The 16,283-nt window shown below is 44.7% G+C and overlaps 1 protein-coding gene across 1 annotated transcript; it reads right to left on the reverse strand.

Moving 5' to 3' along the window:
• Window positions 1-1,214: 1,214 nt before the first annotated feature.
• Window positions 1,215-13,192, reverse strand: LOC109482101. The gene is made up of 11 exons (XM_019784787.1): window positions 13,083-13,192; window positions 11,956-12,112; window positions 9,879-10,118; window positions 9,487-9,733; window positions 9,168-9,359; window positions 8,314-8,636; window positions 2,884-3,030; window positions 2,436-2,675; window positions 2,076-2,322; window positions 1,770-1,961; window positions 1,215-1,545 (listed from the first exon to the last, which is right to left on the reverse strand). The coding sequence occupies exons 2-11, from the start codon at window positions 12,079-12,081 to the stop codon at window positions 1,220-1,222; spliced, it is 2,280 nt and encodes a 759-aa protein (XP_019640346.1). The 5' UTR covers window positions 12,082-12,112; window positions 13,083-13,192; the 3' UTR covers window positions 1,215-1,219.
• Window positions 13,193-16,283: the final 3,091 nt, after the last annotated feature.

Here is a 16,283-nt window from a genome sequence, read left to right on the forward strand (position 1 = left end):
GCAATTGATTTCTATTGTCCAAAATCTTTGATTAACAAAGTTTACGGGGGATGTTACCAATCAACCAGTTGTGATATGGTAGTAAATTGGTTGCCTTTGACTTGTTGGCCAGGGTTTTTGATGCCTCAAAACGATATTTGACTTCAACCGTGCTACCATACTCTCACAACTGCCTGCCCCCCCCCCCATACACACACATACATACACACACGCACACAAACACACGAAATAGATCTACGTTGTTTCTTGGCTGTACTATAAAAAGAAAACATCACAACAGCCCAGTGATTCCTTGCATATTCCAGGTTTATTCTCTCAGACCAAACGTGGACTCTCTCCATATAGAATTGAGCACAAAGAAAAGAGAGGGAGAGAATCGAGTTGACAGAAGAGCTATTCTTTGTACACCAGTAAGATTAGGTTAGGAAGACAGTAAAGTAGAAAATACCACCTGGCTTCGCCACGCTTTTCTTGGCCCTTGAAATTAACTTGGGTACAAAATCAATTATTGTCACGTATGACGCTAATGAACAATCGAAAATCGTTTACATCTTTCTTTCTTTTACCTTGCAACATGATGGTGTTTCTTAGAAATGTAACCAGAAATGTAACTGAAGTAGCCAGAAATGATACAAAAAATTCATATATCTCATATATATATATATATAAAGACAATCTTTCCAGTGATTCTCACTACAGCCATAGGGTTCTAATTTCATCAAACATACTGTCTTACACGACAGTGTACTTCTAAACCCTAATGGTCCCTCTCCAACATAGTAAAAAATATGATACAACAATCGGGGTAGTGGTCGTGTGCTCGCAAACTTCAGTACACACAAAAAAAAAAGCTAGACCTACGCCTTGCACCTGCCATAGTAATTTTCTTATGATTTTCTACACATCATTTCTATCGTCATTAGTAGTAGTTTGACTATCAGAGCAAGTACATCCATGTGTACCAATTGCATAATGTTACTAGTCGCCACATAGTACTGAAATCATAATACAGTGCAGACTTCAGAAACGATAAAGTGCAGCGTAAACTTGGTCAAACAATAGAGCAAGGTCGATCGTGAGTCGTCGATAGAGTACAAAAATACTTATGTCTTTCTGCTACAAAAGATACTACAAAAGACAGAACATATTAACCGTAGGCCGTTCAGCCAGAGCTAAGAAAATCTCAATCAGTCGACGCAACAAGATGTGATGTGTATGTTTAGAAGCATTTACGGTGGACGATAGAAGGCCCGGACTCGTCGTACTCTTGCTTGCTGATCCACATCTGTTGGAAGGTGGACAGGGAGGCCAGGATGGACCCGCCGATCCACACGGAGTACTTCCTCTCGGGAGGAGCGATGATCTTGATCTTCATGGTGCTGGGTGCCAGGGCGGTGATCTCCTTCTGCATACGGTCGGCGATACCGGGGAACATGCTGGTGCCGCCGGACAGCACGGTGTTGGCGTACAGGTCCTTACGGATGTCGATGTCGCACTTCATGATGCTGTTGTACGTGGTCTCGTGGATGCCAGTTGACTCCATACCTAGGTAGAGAATAGAAGAGAATAGAAAAACCCACCTGAGTAAACTGAGGTATGACAAGAATCAATTTAATGACAGAAAATGATCAAGTTAAAGTTGCATATAGTGCTGTCATTTTGAAATCCTAAATTTCCTCACAGCACCTCTCTTCTGGAGTATACGATTCACACTGAGATTCAAATATAACATTACAAAACACGCCAGCAGATATAAAGCAGACACGTACCGATGAAGGATGGCTGGAACAGTGTCTCCGGGCAGCGGAACCTCTCGTTCCCGATGGTGATGACCTGGCCGTCGGGCAGCTCGTAGCTCTTCTCCAGACTAGAACTGGAGGCGGCCGTCGCCATCTCCTGCTCGAAGTCCAGGGCGACGTAACACAGCTTCTCCTTGATGTCACGGACGATTTCCCTCTCAGCTGTGAGATACGAGATAGAGCGGGTATTGTAAAAAAAACAGATGAAAAAGATAGCCCTCACAACTATGATGATATACTGCCCAAAGAAATGAAAGCTATCCAGATCATACACACCTGTTGTGACGAAGGTGTAACCGCGCTCTGTCAGGATCTTCATCAGGTAGTCTGTCAGGTCCCTCCCGGCCAGGTCCAGACGCAGGATGGCGTGCGGCAGGGCGTACCCCTCGTAGATCGGCACGGTGTGGGTCACGCCGTCCCCGGAGTCCATCACGATCCCCGTGGTGCGGCCGGAGGCGTACAGGGACAGCACGGCTTGGATGGCCACGTACATGGCGGGGGTGTTGAACGTCTCGAACATAAGCTGTGAGTAAAACGACAACATTGATTCATCCATACTATAGCCTACTTCGTGGTGTGATAATTCATAACCGATTTGTCATGAATGTGTTGTCCATCACAGAAGCAAGGATTTACCTGTGTCATCTTTTCCCTGTTAGCCTTGGGGTTGAGTGGTGCCTCCGTCAGGAGAACTGGATGTTCCTCCGGGGCGACACGCAGCTCGTTGTAGAAGGTGTGGTGCCAGATCTTCTCCATGTCGTCCCAGTTGGTGACGATGCCGTGCTCGATCGGGTACTTGAGTGACAGGATGCCCCTCTTGCTCTGAGCCTCGTCACCGACATAGCTGTCCTTCTGGCCCATTCCGACCATCACACCCTGGGCGAAAAATATTCAAACCATTGGACTTTTAGTCAAAGCAGTGTAATCATCAAGCATGAATATGAATGATTCTGGAAAAATATCATCATGTAGAAATAAGGTACGATGTGGGCTTGATAAAAACAGCTTAGGCACTGAGAGATATTAAAGCAATAAAACCAATTCATATTAACACAAGGTTGGATTACAGCTTCCACGTACTAACCTGATGCCTTGGTCTGCCGACGATGGACGGGAAGACGGCCCTGGGCGCGTCGTCCCCCGCGAAGCCGGCCTTACACATGCCGGAGCCGTTGTCGATCACAAGTGCAGCAACGTCGTCTTCCATTGTGGGTACTTGGTATGTGTAGAATCACTTCAGATGAAACCTGTAAGGACGATATCATTGAGATGTAAGGCACGTTGTTTGGCAATGGAGAGAGAATGTAATGATGCCGTGCGGCCGCCTCTATGTTTCGCCGCTGGCTTGAGGCCAAATTATACTGCCTGATCAGTGGAGGTAGCTGTGTGCCAAGCTAATCAACTGTGCTTGCACTCAAACATCTACAGACGCTAATGGCCCATCAGATCCATATTACTGAGTCTTGGGTAAGAATAACGGGTACGCGAATGGGTGATAATCTGAATATTTCTACTAAGGACTTTGCAACTTTGTTTTTTGACTGCCGCATTGCTTCATATGGCTTCCCCTGGATCACCATACGGCTTGGACCGTTGCCAATGATTTGGTGATATCTTTGGATTGATTAATGTATGCTTCATCATAAGACTAGAGTTTTCCTCTTGCAAACTTTCCTTCTCCCACTATCTCTACAGGAATAGCATCCCTTAAATGTCCAGCTAACGTATGATCTCTAGGACTCATTTGATCATGAATCCTTGTGATTTGAAGACGGTGCTCGCCACAGGAGGGTAGATGAAAAGTGCTGCAACACAGGATATCACAGGGCGGATAATTTGAGCATTTTGTCACGCCCGAGGGTCGGGTAGAGCTATCACGTAGGCTACCCAAGCAATAAATATGAAAAATGCGGCTGTCATCCACCGCCGGTAGACAGATAAATGGACGATAGGCGGTACCAAAAATCGTTAATATTGCGCGTTGAAAGCTGCACGGACGTGCCGGGCATGATAACGTGCCAGGGCGTCATTACATCTGTCACGGCCTCCAAGTAGATGTGGGTGGAGGTCTTGACCTTGCACTGCCTGCTACACGCCCACCCCTCCCCCATCGGAACACGTGGCAGTCATGGAGAAGTTTTGCCTGTTTTGAGGCACACCCCTGGTTTCTTCAGATGATCATCTACGTGTCCCCAGTTTGATATTTTCCCGTTTTCCTCAGTTAATCATCTACGTGCCCCCACGTTCATACTTTTCTTCCCTGTCTTTTACAACTAATAAATCAATTGCCGGTGGGCCATACGGGAAACACCTCCCGGCGGGTCCGGTCGTCATGGCACGGCAACCAAATCGCGCGGAACGTTTAAACAGATTATGCCCTGAGAGCCTCTCGTTGTGAGTTCTCTTGGATACAGTATTACATTAATGCATGGCATCAAGAACACATGTCAACATTGATGACTGCTGCATATTGCAACGGGCAGTACTTGCTTCCTGCGATATCACAATTTATGCCTCTCCTCACTTCTTATCGCGAAGTTCCCTTGCACGCACGTTATACGTTTCCAAGGCATTCAAGTCAATTTCAGACAAAATTGGATTTTGAAAGTCAATTTTCTGGTCATTCTTTTAATGTATTTACATCAATCCTATCCCATAGCATACTGATATCCGTGAGGCAAAAATGCGATGTCGCTGACGGAAAACGGCTGCTTGTTTTGTTCATCGTCTGGTTCTAGCTATTTATGGGTGGTACCCCAAAAATAAAGAAATGCCTCACGTAGCTTGTTTCTGGGCTATTTCAAATCCTTCAAGTATGAAATGCTGACGAAACTGTGCTGCGAAATGGCAGTAAGTGTCAACATCAGACAGTTACAGATTTCCTCATCCAGAATATTTTTGTGTTGTTTTGCCGCCTTGAAATATTGCATTGAATACAACTCGGACCACCCCACCCTGCAAAACTAAAATTTGGGGGTAGATCGATACGCAGAAAGGTCAGGCCTGTCGTTAGCGCAGTCAGTGGTCGATTTTCATTACAGACTGTCCACAGGATTATTTACATGTCACTTTGCAGGACGAAACATACCCGCGAACATATTGCAAATATACGTTCTTGCCCTGGTAGAAACACAGTTCTACTCGTAGTATTTTTTCTAGGAAACTCTTCGATAACGTTTTATATAGCGCACTATCAATTTTGATGTAGACGTATAACATTATGCATATATAGGAAATGTTAGGGTCAAAAAAGTGACGATCTTAAAATTTATACTATCGTGGTTTACTCTCCATCCAAGGGTTGATAGGGCAATGATGTAAATAATATTAGCAATTGTGGTCTATGGGGGGACGTTTAATGATATTACGGCTGACTGTGGCTCATGGCGTCTCCTGTATGAACGGCTAATTGTTAGTAAAATGTGCAATGGACCCCTAACGATATTAAGAAGGGAAGAAATCATGATTAAAAAAGCTTTTAAAATCTGGCCGCCTTTTTGATGACTGAAACCACAGATGTGTTTAAGGTGTGTAATGTGAGTGTATGGCGTAACAAAATGTTGGACAAACAGGCCCGTTCCGTTGGCTAACGGTGCGTCTCTGCAAGAACAACAGGATGCATATTCAACTGTCGTCTGGAGGCTACTCAAATATCAGACGCGTTGAAATAATACGTCATGCCGAGTGTGTAATGTTATTTTGTAACGGTCGTTTTTTTCTAACGGTGCCTTGTGTTTTTCTGGTGGGTTTATAACGGCAACGGAACAAGTACCAGCGCTTTTTCCACTTACATTAACTATGAAAGGGAGCACATACTTAAGAAACAATTCATTTTCCCGCCCTTTCAGAAAACAAGAGAGCGCCATAGGTCGGCGAGCTCACCGCACCACATAACTATTCACAACCCGTTCACCTTACGCCCTGGCCCGGCGATATTGCCATATAAGGACATGCCTGAGCGCAGCACACCATCTTTTGTATGCAGCACGACTCGCGCCTATACAGACGAATTACTAATTGAATACCGTACTCGCCGGTGGGTAACCCCGGCTAGGGTTACCGTTAACTTTTTGTCCTGTCCCAACGGTTTTTACCGTTCACTTTTCTAAACACACACCTGTGTTAAACAAAGGTGTTCAAAATTTGGACCGACCCTATAGCTTTGTGCCCTTATTCTATCCGCGTAAAAAAAGCAAAGCTATCTAGGTTTTGGCAAACTTAATGTATAATGTTGTTTTAGAAAGAACTTCATGTCCAGAATACAACGGTCCGGTCATGCAAATTTTCCATTCATCGGTCGTTTCAAATATTTTCCTCGTAGCAATGGTTTTTATGATAGAATACCGTTATAAATCGTATGGGACGGATATTTATATTATCTGTCATTGTGCATCAAGTTCAGCCCATATGTCAGAGCTTGATAACCACTTCCCAGCCTGTGTCGCGTCATTAAAACTATTCAAACTATCTCAACCCGTCTGTCCGAAGAATTTGGCGTGTAGGCTTGACGCGCTAGTTGAGGTGATCTCATACGAACATGGCTGCCAACTTCAAACTACAGTACAAATCAGCTAAGGTACGGATTATCTGCAATTAGGGGAGATGATGGGAGAAGAATGGAGGATAACCCACCTGGTTGTAATAGTTGATGACAGGAAGGTGCTCTCTCTCGCTAGGGTACCTGAAACTCCACGGTTGGCCGCGCGAATCGGCTCCTTTTGTACTCGGCCAACGCCCCAAATTCTGGGAAATGTCGCCCATATATGGTCAAAGCTCTACGCTCTCGCCAAATATGGGCAACGCCGTGCTGTGGCGGGATCAATGGTTTTTTTACCCGGCTCCAAAACACGGCGGACGAATGTGTGCCAAGCGCCAAACAGCTTGAGACACCCTACGTCTTTAACAGATGTGTTTTACATTGTAGTTCAGCCTTAATTTTCAACGCCATCAAATAGAATAAGCGCACCAATGTTTCCAAAATTATCAGAGCAAGAGCAAATGGGTGAAAGAATTGTTGAAACATTTATTGGAAGCTACTATCACCTCATCACAGACAGTACGATATTTTCGTCTAACGTTTTCCATGAAATGGGCAGAAAGTACTAGGAAACCTTAGCACTTTCAGAGCATTGCTGTTTAAAAGGCGGAAGGAGGCGCATTCCCGTGCGCGACGTCAGTGCTCCATGGACACCATGCGTCATCTCCACCCGCCCGCTCTGCCGCCTGACTGCGGGGCACACAAGTTGCCCGGTTCAAGAAATGGAAATACTCTGGGACTTGTTTGCCATTTCCTTTTGCCTGAAGTATAAGGGGTACAAAATGTACTCAGACAGAAATGTAACTTTAATAGACAGAGTAGTGTCGTGTAGAGGTGCCTGTAGCACCTGTATGGCGACTGGCTTGCGTCTCACTGGGTTATCGATAGTCATTAGTGTTTTTTGTGGCTTATGGAACAAATTGTCGAAGGTCCAAGGAAACATGGAAGGTCACGAAACGTTTCTAGCACATTAACAGACTGTTCGTTCAACCCCAACACATGCCCTCCCCCAGACACACCGACCTTGCACTTCAAAAGCTTACACCGGGGTTTAGCACATAACAACAAATTGGCACTTGGCTGTCACAGACTAAGAGCTACTGAATCCTAAATTCATCATTTAACTTGCTGGCGAACTTCCAAGTTTTCTCAAGCCGGGACGAACCATATTATACTCCAATAGGATTGGGTCTGTGGGGAGTAGGGATGATTCCGTAAATGCGGGGAGGGGTCCTGCGCTAGCTAAGAATTTCCCATGTCCACCGTTTCCGCTGAAAGTTTACATGGTAAAACAATTGAACCCTGTTGGTAGGTAAATTTGGTTTAAAGCTTAGGTGCCGTTGTGCACTCAAAGGAATCCCGCGGAAGGCTTAGGGTTGCCTATGTTTGTTTTGTAAGGCTCCTGTGTTGACCTGAGATCTCTGTGCAAGGTGAACCACCTGTAACCACCTGAGGATATCCCAGGTAACACCGCAAACAGCACAGGTAACGAGGCATGCGCGGTTACCAAAAACCAGCTGAGTCTTAACAAAATATACAACGGGTACTAGAAGACTCTCATAACAAACGATGCTTTTTTTCTTGGAATTTTATTATCCTATACAATATGGAATTATATTTGCAACATGAATACGCGAATGAGCAGCTGCAACAAATCAATGTTATAACGGAATAATACCTCATCTATTTTATTCATCTAGTGGACGCAACTTTCCGCCATGCTAACGCCTGTCCACGTACAGCCTAAGATTGCGCGTCATACAGTTTTAAATATGCACCAGGTATCCCCTCTGGTTAAAATCTCTGATACGAAATCAGGAGTCTTTTTTGGAGTTCCTCCGCTAAAAAGGAGCTTTATATGTCCATACAAGTGTTATCGGTGATCTATAGAATCGGGCGTGCATATACGCAGTCTGGGTGTGCTGAATATATGATATTTTAGTTATCTTTTTTTTGGGATATTTGTCTTAAGATCTAGAAGCATTTACGGTGGACGATAGAAGGCCCGGACTCGTCGTACTCTTGCTTGCTGATCCACATCTGTTGGAAGGTGGACAGGGAGGCCAGGATGGACCCGCCGATCCACACGGAGTACTTCCTCTCGGGAGGAGCGATGATCTTGATCTTCATGGTGCTGGGTGCCAGGGCGGTGATCTCCTTCTGCATACGGTCGGCGATACCGGGGAACATGCTGGTGCCGCCGGACAGCACGGTGTTGGCGTACAGGTCCTTACGGATGTCGATGTCGCACTTCATGATGCTGTTGTACGTGGTCTCGTGGATGCCAGCCGACTCCATGCCTTAAAACAATAAGAACATGTTTCAGAGAGGTTAATCCGATTTCTGGGAGCAAATCAATCGATCGCCGAAACAACCAGACCTATTCTCGGCTCACATTTGCCATAAGTAACCAGAATATTGTCACACAAAATCGATTAGCTTCCCCACATTCTCTCGCTAATTGAATTTTCTCCCTCGAAATAGCGCCCCTACACATGATCCCCTGTCTGACTAAACTTGGCGATGGGGTAGAAACAAATTGCGCAACAAGCAGTAAATAATGTATAGGCTTGGTGAACGTGTCACATTGCGTTAGATTAGGTGACAGTAGCCTCTTGGCTCTGGGAAGCGGCTGGAAAGAGTAGAAATTGGCCAAATAGGCTTGCTCCCGAGGCAAACTGTTCTCTTAGCGCGAACCAACTCCCCTGGCAATACTTAAGTATGTGGCCAATTTCTTACTCTTTCCAGCCGCTTCCCGAAGACTGGTAGAGGTAAGGTTGACGTCACGACCACTAAAGAACGCTTTACTTGAAAACAGAAGAGACACATACCGATGAAAGAAGGCTGGAAAAGCGTTTCAGGGTCACGGAACCTCTCGTTCCCGATGGTGATGACCTGGCCGTCGGGCAGCTCGTAGCTCTTCTCCAGGCTGGATGTGGTAGCGGCCGTCGCCATCTCCTGCTCGAAGTCCAGGGCGACGTAACACAGCTTCTCCTTGATGTCACGGACGATTTCCCTCTCAGCTGTGAACAGAAGTGAAAAGGTGTTTATAGTACATCTACGCGTATTTGCCCTGCCTTGGTATTTGTACTTCGACGAAGTGTCGGTACTCTGAAAATGACTATTTGTAGTAGCAGCACGCATACACACCTGTTGTGACAAACGAGTAGCCTCGCTCTGTCAAGATCTTCATGAGGTAGTCTGTCAGGTCCCGCCCGGCGAGATCCAACCTCATGATGGCGTGCGGCAGGGCATACCCCTCGTAGATCGGCACGGTGTGGGTCACGCCGTCCCCGGTATCGAGAACAATCCCCGTGGTGCGGCCGGAGGCGTACAGGGACAGCACGGCTTGGATAGCCACGTACATGGCGGGGGTGTTGAACGTCTCGAACATGATCTAGAAGGAGGGAAAACAGTTAAAGAACTGAGTGTTGTGTGTCAATCAATCAACAAATTAGCCAAAAGAACATCAACTGATCAACCGATAGATTATTACCAAACTTAATAGCGTCCCCTCGTCGCGTACTTGTAACAGCTCATACCTGTGTCATCTTTTCCCTGTTAGCCTTGGGGTTGAGTGGAGCCTCAGACAGTAGAACTGGGTGTTCCTCCGGGGCGACACGCAGCTCGTTGTAGAAGGTGTGGTGCCAGATCTTCTCCATGTCGTCCCAGTTGGTTATAATGCCGTGTTCGATCGGGTACTTCAGGGTAAGAATGCCCCTCTTGCTCTGGGCCTCGTCGCCGACGTAACTGTCCTTCTGGCCCATGCCTACCATCACACCCTGCGAGAGGAAAGCACTAAGCATTAGACTGGAAGAAAAGGGGAGGAATTTCTGTTTTTCTAAAAGATGGGAGGGCAGAACAAAGGGACTGTATATTGCAGTTCTAGCTCCGAAACAACTGATAGAGTGTAACTTTAACATTATGTTTCTTTCTTTCTTTGTTTTTCTTCGTTTGAGCTAAGCTGTGTGCAACATGGGATAAGCAGTACAAGTACAGGCAAAGAAAGTATAGTCTCTGAGATACTGACCTTACACCCTCCAACAGAAGAGGAGACAGCTGGACAACCACAAAGAAGAACTGTCACGTACAGAGAAGGCAGAGAGAGAGACAGATGACAGCACTCAGAAAACAGGTGGTCAGACGTCAGGGCGGTATGTCGGCAAGACAAGTACTAATGACTCCACTATCACTCAAACCAACAGACAAATAAATAGATTTGACAGAGAAACAAACAACAATGAACCTAATAGAGCACTGCATTGAGTCATAGTTTTTTTTTTTACCTCTTTTCCATTCCCAGGATACAAGTATCGATATACGATATACGGTTAAAGCTAGTTTTTTTTTGCGGTGTTCGAGCATTTGTGTTCAAGATTAGGCGACTTACTTCTAGCCGAATCTGACAAGAAATAGAATGTAAAATTCTCTTGTATTTTTTTCTAGTAAACAGGGAACATGTGATTTGTAACGTCACTCTCTACAGTGATAACGTCATACCACCTGTCAGTAGAAAAGGATATCCTGAGATACAACAACATTTCTCGAAATAATTTAACAGATGTTGTAGACAACGTTACATAAATATTAAGAGATCAACCTTCCCAATCCTCAACGAATGTAAAAACTCCAATGCAACACGTGAGTTACGACCATCTGGCGCTGTGCATCCTGGGAATGGGAAAGGGTACAGCTGGAAAATGTCTATATTCTACGGGAATCAGTTGATGAAATACAAAGGTGTGAAAACCGGAGAAGGTGGTTCACGTCAATCTGAAGTTGCAGTAGGTTGGACATTAACGTTTGTCCGACCGAGACCTGCATAACGCCGTTCCTACTCTGGTGTGTGTTTGGCAGCGCTAGCAGATATTCTGTTCTACAAATTACCTCAGATTGTCGTTTTCTGTGAAAGGTCACAGTCGAAAATTTATAGCTAAATCTACCAAACTGTGACCTACATAAATAACGGTTTACACATTGACTCTAAATGTTTACTTTGTTTGAACAAGAGACAATGGCGTTACAATGTGTCCGGCCAGGATGCAGCGGTTTGTATGATCTTTTGCAATGTCTTGAATGTCTTCTCCGGAAAATCCCCGTATTGACCTGTACGAGACATTCCCGACATTCCACAGACGTCTGCCCTGGCCTTGTCACCGGGGTACTACAGACTTCTGCTTTCACTCAGGGTTACTCCATTTTAGGGTCGGATGAGGTAATTTAAAATTTATCGCCCATTTTAATTTCTTTTCCTTCCTTTAATTCAGCTTTGTGGACATTCAGTTAACTATCTTTTTTTAAATTTCGTATACGCGCAAAGACAAAACGCGGTGTCGTCGTTAAAAGTAAAGCAGTGACAACCCACGTTGAAGAGGCTAGCTATGTTTGGGTAAATATAGAGTTGATAATGCGAGACATCTTTTGGGAGGTTCTTTATTACCTATAAAAATACCACTTGAGCAAAAGATATGATTGAACAGCCAATAGATTGGAACAGAACAAATATATCAAGTAAATGCGATGAACAACATTCTAGTCCTCACTATAGAATGTCTCAATATACAACTGCCCTAGCTGATATGTCTTGTCTGGTGTGTGTCATGTCAGCCGGTTTCTCACCTGATGCCTCGGTCTCCCGACGATGGACGGGAAGACGGCCCTGGGCGCGTCGTCCCCCGCGAAGCCGGCCTTACACATGCCGGAGCCGTTATCCACAACCAGGGCAGCGACCTCCTCCTCACACATGGTGAAAGTTGTTTAAGGGATTAAATCCGGCCTGAAATTGAATACAAAATGGTTACAAACTGTGTAGATGTGTTTCTTAAGTGTTACACAGTTCCAGAACTGTAAGTGCTGCCATTAGAGCATAGTGCAGGTGTGAGTGTGACTGAAGAAGACTCTGCGTTGTCAGCTGTGATAGCACCACGATAACGGTTCTTGAGTAGAAGACTAAACAAACGCCTGAGCTACACGACTCGGAGCGGCAGTATGTCACATGTCAAAGCCTACTTTGGAAGCGTTCCGAGCGAACTTTAATTTGTCACTTCCCCTTAAACGCCCTTTCCACAAACTTCACAGTTTACATTCCTCCACTCCAGCCCGCTCGATTTCGCCTTATTTGGGGCCCAATACCAACAGAGTGAATTCCAGCGGTTTTTGCAAAGTCCGACATTTGGACTTGAACCATATGTCGCCTAAAGAGCTATGGTTTCATGGTGTGTTTGATATCTAAAGCCGGTAGTGTCATGGCATTCACAGTTTGGGTCTCAAAACAGGGTTTTTGTACTTCCGATACCAAGTCATTGTTTCCACTGTGCTATGTAACGTTACAGTTGTGAACGAGCCCCTGGTATGCGTGTGCGAAATGTCACTACATACACCAACGTACAAAGAGCGCCCACATAGCATCTTAGACCAACGTTACTTATGCGTAGAATGTGCCAAATGTACCGTACAACCATCCAAAAAGCAATTGTCATACATTTTTGTGTCTCTAAATCAAAAGAGAATTACTATGTCAGAAACCGTAGGTAAATACTTTGCAATGATATCGATCCAGGCTTATTCTTAACGGGCGCGTCTTCTGAAAACGTGTCCAACTTTCCCACTAGTACACACAAATCGTGGACTGGCTAAATGCAGAACTTTCTTCTAATACATCTCATTCACATATTAAAGAACGAAGAGTTAGTATGCCTGTATCTAAGGACTAGCTAGAGACGTACAGGACAGTGAAAAAAGCTTACCTTGACAAAGAAAAGACTTGGGGAATCTTGATCTGCAATCTGATCGACGACTGGAGGGGTTCTTCAATATATACACCTTCACCCCCTCCCTCGTCATCTGTTCCAAGAACTGGCGCCCTTATTAGGAAAGTACTTTTGAGTAATTCCTCTTATGGTGAGACCTGAGATTGCGCCCGCCGGAGTACCCTGTCTGCCGTGTTCTCATTGGCTGAGACCTGGGCGGTGGAATGTCCGCCTTTTGGGTTTTGCCGCGAATGCCAGACCCGGGACAAGGTACACACGGCATTCCGGCAACACGTGTTTCTGTTCAATTTAAACTGCCTTGGACGCTGCCAGCTGACTTTGCATGCCGCCTTCAAGGTGTTTACCTCTGAGCTCCATTCCTATCGCCGCCGATACAACTTTTCCTCTGCCTTATAGGGTCGCGATGCTGTTCCCATCGCCTCTACACCTCAGACGAGTCATTTATCTTATCACGAGTTTCACTCATCGCAAAGACGCGGGATCTCAACACGGGCATCAATCAGGCTCCTACAGGAAATGTCTGAGATGACCTTTCCCGGGTCTTCACGTAATCCAAACCCCAAGGATAAACCCGGATCCTCCGCGATGAAACAAGGACAATCCCAGCTATGCCGGCTATGTGTGCTAGGAACTTGTCGCGACGTTTGTACGGGCGGACAGTTGCGACGGGTCCGGATGTAGTATGTACCCTGTATATCAATAAAACACATTAGTCTAGAAGACAATTTCTTCCTTTCCGTATTGTGTAGAACTTGTACAAGAGCGAGAACATTATTTTTGTAAACATATGTGACCCATTATTTGATACCCTACACGACTGTACTTCAAGCACAGTGTAGAAAGCTACAAAAGTCTACTGATAACGTACCCATTTCTCCGACCCGATATATTAACATCGTGGTTTCTGCTGACATTTATTTCTAGCTGCTAAAAAGAAATTTATGTTTTAGCTAGCAAGAAAGCGTTGTTAGGGCTGCTTATCAGAGGAAAGGAATCATGTGGACAATGTCTGAGATAAGATTACGTCTATACGTATTACATGTACAGTTGATAGAGACGTTTTATGATATGAAGTCAGTCGAGACTCTCTGGCATGTTTATATTTGATCCTGGGTGACATGAAACACCATGCTTGAACATGTATTGCTATTTGGGGTCAAATTTGAGAAGACTTCTGCAAATAAGCAAATGTGTTGCGACTCTATTTACTCCCCCCGGCCCGCTGGTTTCACATGCCTGTCCTGGTTCCTTGAAAGCTGGATGCGCTCAGTCTGCCGTGACGGGAGCGGTATACCGGTCAATCAAACATCGATAGTCAGTGCTGATTGATAGTTTGTGACTTTGTGGTGAAGCTGACTTTCAGAAAATTTGTCGACGCTGATGGATTGAATGATTGTTGAATCCGTCCGATCCTACCCCCCCCCCCTAACAGTCTCCAAAACCAGGCTCCATTAGGCTAAGGCTAGCTAGAAATGTGTAACCAAAGCTTTTTCCCGGCAAAAGTCAATGTCAAATGGTCAATGAAAGGGGACCTATATCCTACTGGGAAAGGATGTCCCTCAAATTCTAGATGCTCCAATACTTGAATTAATAATACAAAACAAACGTATTTCCATACAAATTTTACAATTCCGAAGTCGTTGCACCCCTTATATCCATTCATAATCATCCCATGGCTTTAACATTTCGATGTTATGAAGTTACATTACTCATCACCTATACATGGTCAATTCATGACATACAGGTAATTCACTTGACTGTGAACAGGAATCACGCCCCCATATATATACATAACACCGCGCCAGAGTTGCATGTCAGGACATACTAAAAACCATTACTACCACATAAAAACATGCCAGGAACTGTATTTTTCCAGTGGGGCGTCACCACAGTGCAGTATCGCTCACAGATAGACAAGTTCGATATCGCCGCGCGGTGCCACGGCTCACTGCCTTTTCTACATCTCCTTATATGGCGATATTCTGTGGCCATATCGGCTTTGATTGTCATTTCATACCGACGTTTCACTTCAATATCATTAGTGCTGTATAGATGTAGGACGCCGACAATCATCCACCTACGAAAATGCCCTAAGCTACATGTACAATGTATGTCTGACGCTACTGAGTATTCCCGTTGTTATGAATTCATGACAGTGAAAAAGCAGCAATCGTATAAGATCGAATATGATAAGGTATAAGTAATCGTAACTCTTTGATTCATTGATAGTATTTTCAAAATTGATTCATTGAAAAAACAAACAGACAAACCACCAGAGATGTAGAGATGACCCTATGATGTTCAAATTTGGAAAGATTTGTGACTCAACGTTTACGATTTGCAAGAAAGGTAAAACTGTGTACCCTGATTTTATTTGTTCCGAGTGTAGTCTATATCATGTCAGCGTCTATCCAGTGTTTATAGAAAGTCCTCTTTGATGGTAAAAACCAACGAGCTTATTACAGCTAGTGTACAGTGTCATGAGTGTACTACATATAGAGGCCATAGCTTCGGAATGCAAGGTTGACATGTATGTTAAATGACATCACCCTCCCCATCAGATAACGGTTGCATGACTCATGCATACATTATGGATACTCTCGAACTAGTGAAAGGTCAGAGCGTGCAGTAATGCACTAATTACAAACTTCGTCCAAAGCTAATATTATACTCGTTTTTCATCGTAGAATCGCTGCCACCAAGAACAGTAGGGGCATCATCACTAGATCTAGATCTAGCTTTTTAAAACAATGTTTAGACTAAATTAGAGTTGGATGTGAAGGTTATCTGCATCTGTAAAAACGTTATGTATCATAGCCAGTACAACTAACCGCCCTTCTTAACCAGCTTCGCGCAGGCACGCGGCGCGGCGGCAGCTGGCTATATTACACGAACACACCGTGTCTTCGAAGTTCAATCGAAGAAGTAAGTAACGATACTTAAAACAGTAATATTGTGATGGAACGTATGCGAAGTTTGGCTTTATTTTTTCTAACGGTAGTAGAATCGCCCATTGCGTTTAGCATGTAGTTCATCTAGACAGCGTCTTGTATAGTGTATGTTTTGGGTAACTTACTCCTACTTGGCAAACGAAACAAATAAAGCAATACATATATTTCATCAATGCCCTATTTGGTATTGCTGGGCATGCACTTCACAATCATTCCGCGAGGCGTC

Source organism: Branchiostoma belcheri, unplaced genomic scaffold (genome assembly GCF_001625305.1).
Source record: "Branchiostoma belcheri isolate BF01 breed outbred unplaced genomic scaffold, Haploidv18h27 scaffold11, whole genome shotgun sequence".
Classification (NCBI taxonomy): Eukaryota; Metazoa; Chordata; class Leptocardii; order Amphioxiformes; family Branchiostomatidae; genus Branchiostoma; species Branchiostoma belcheri.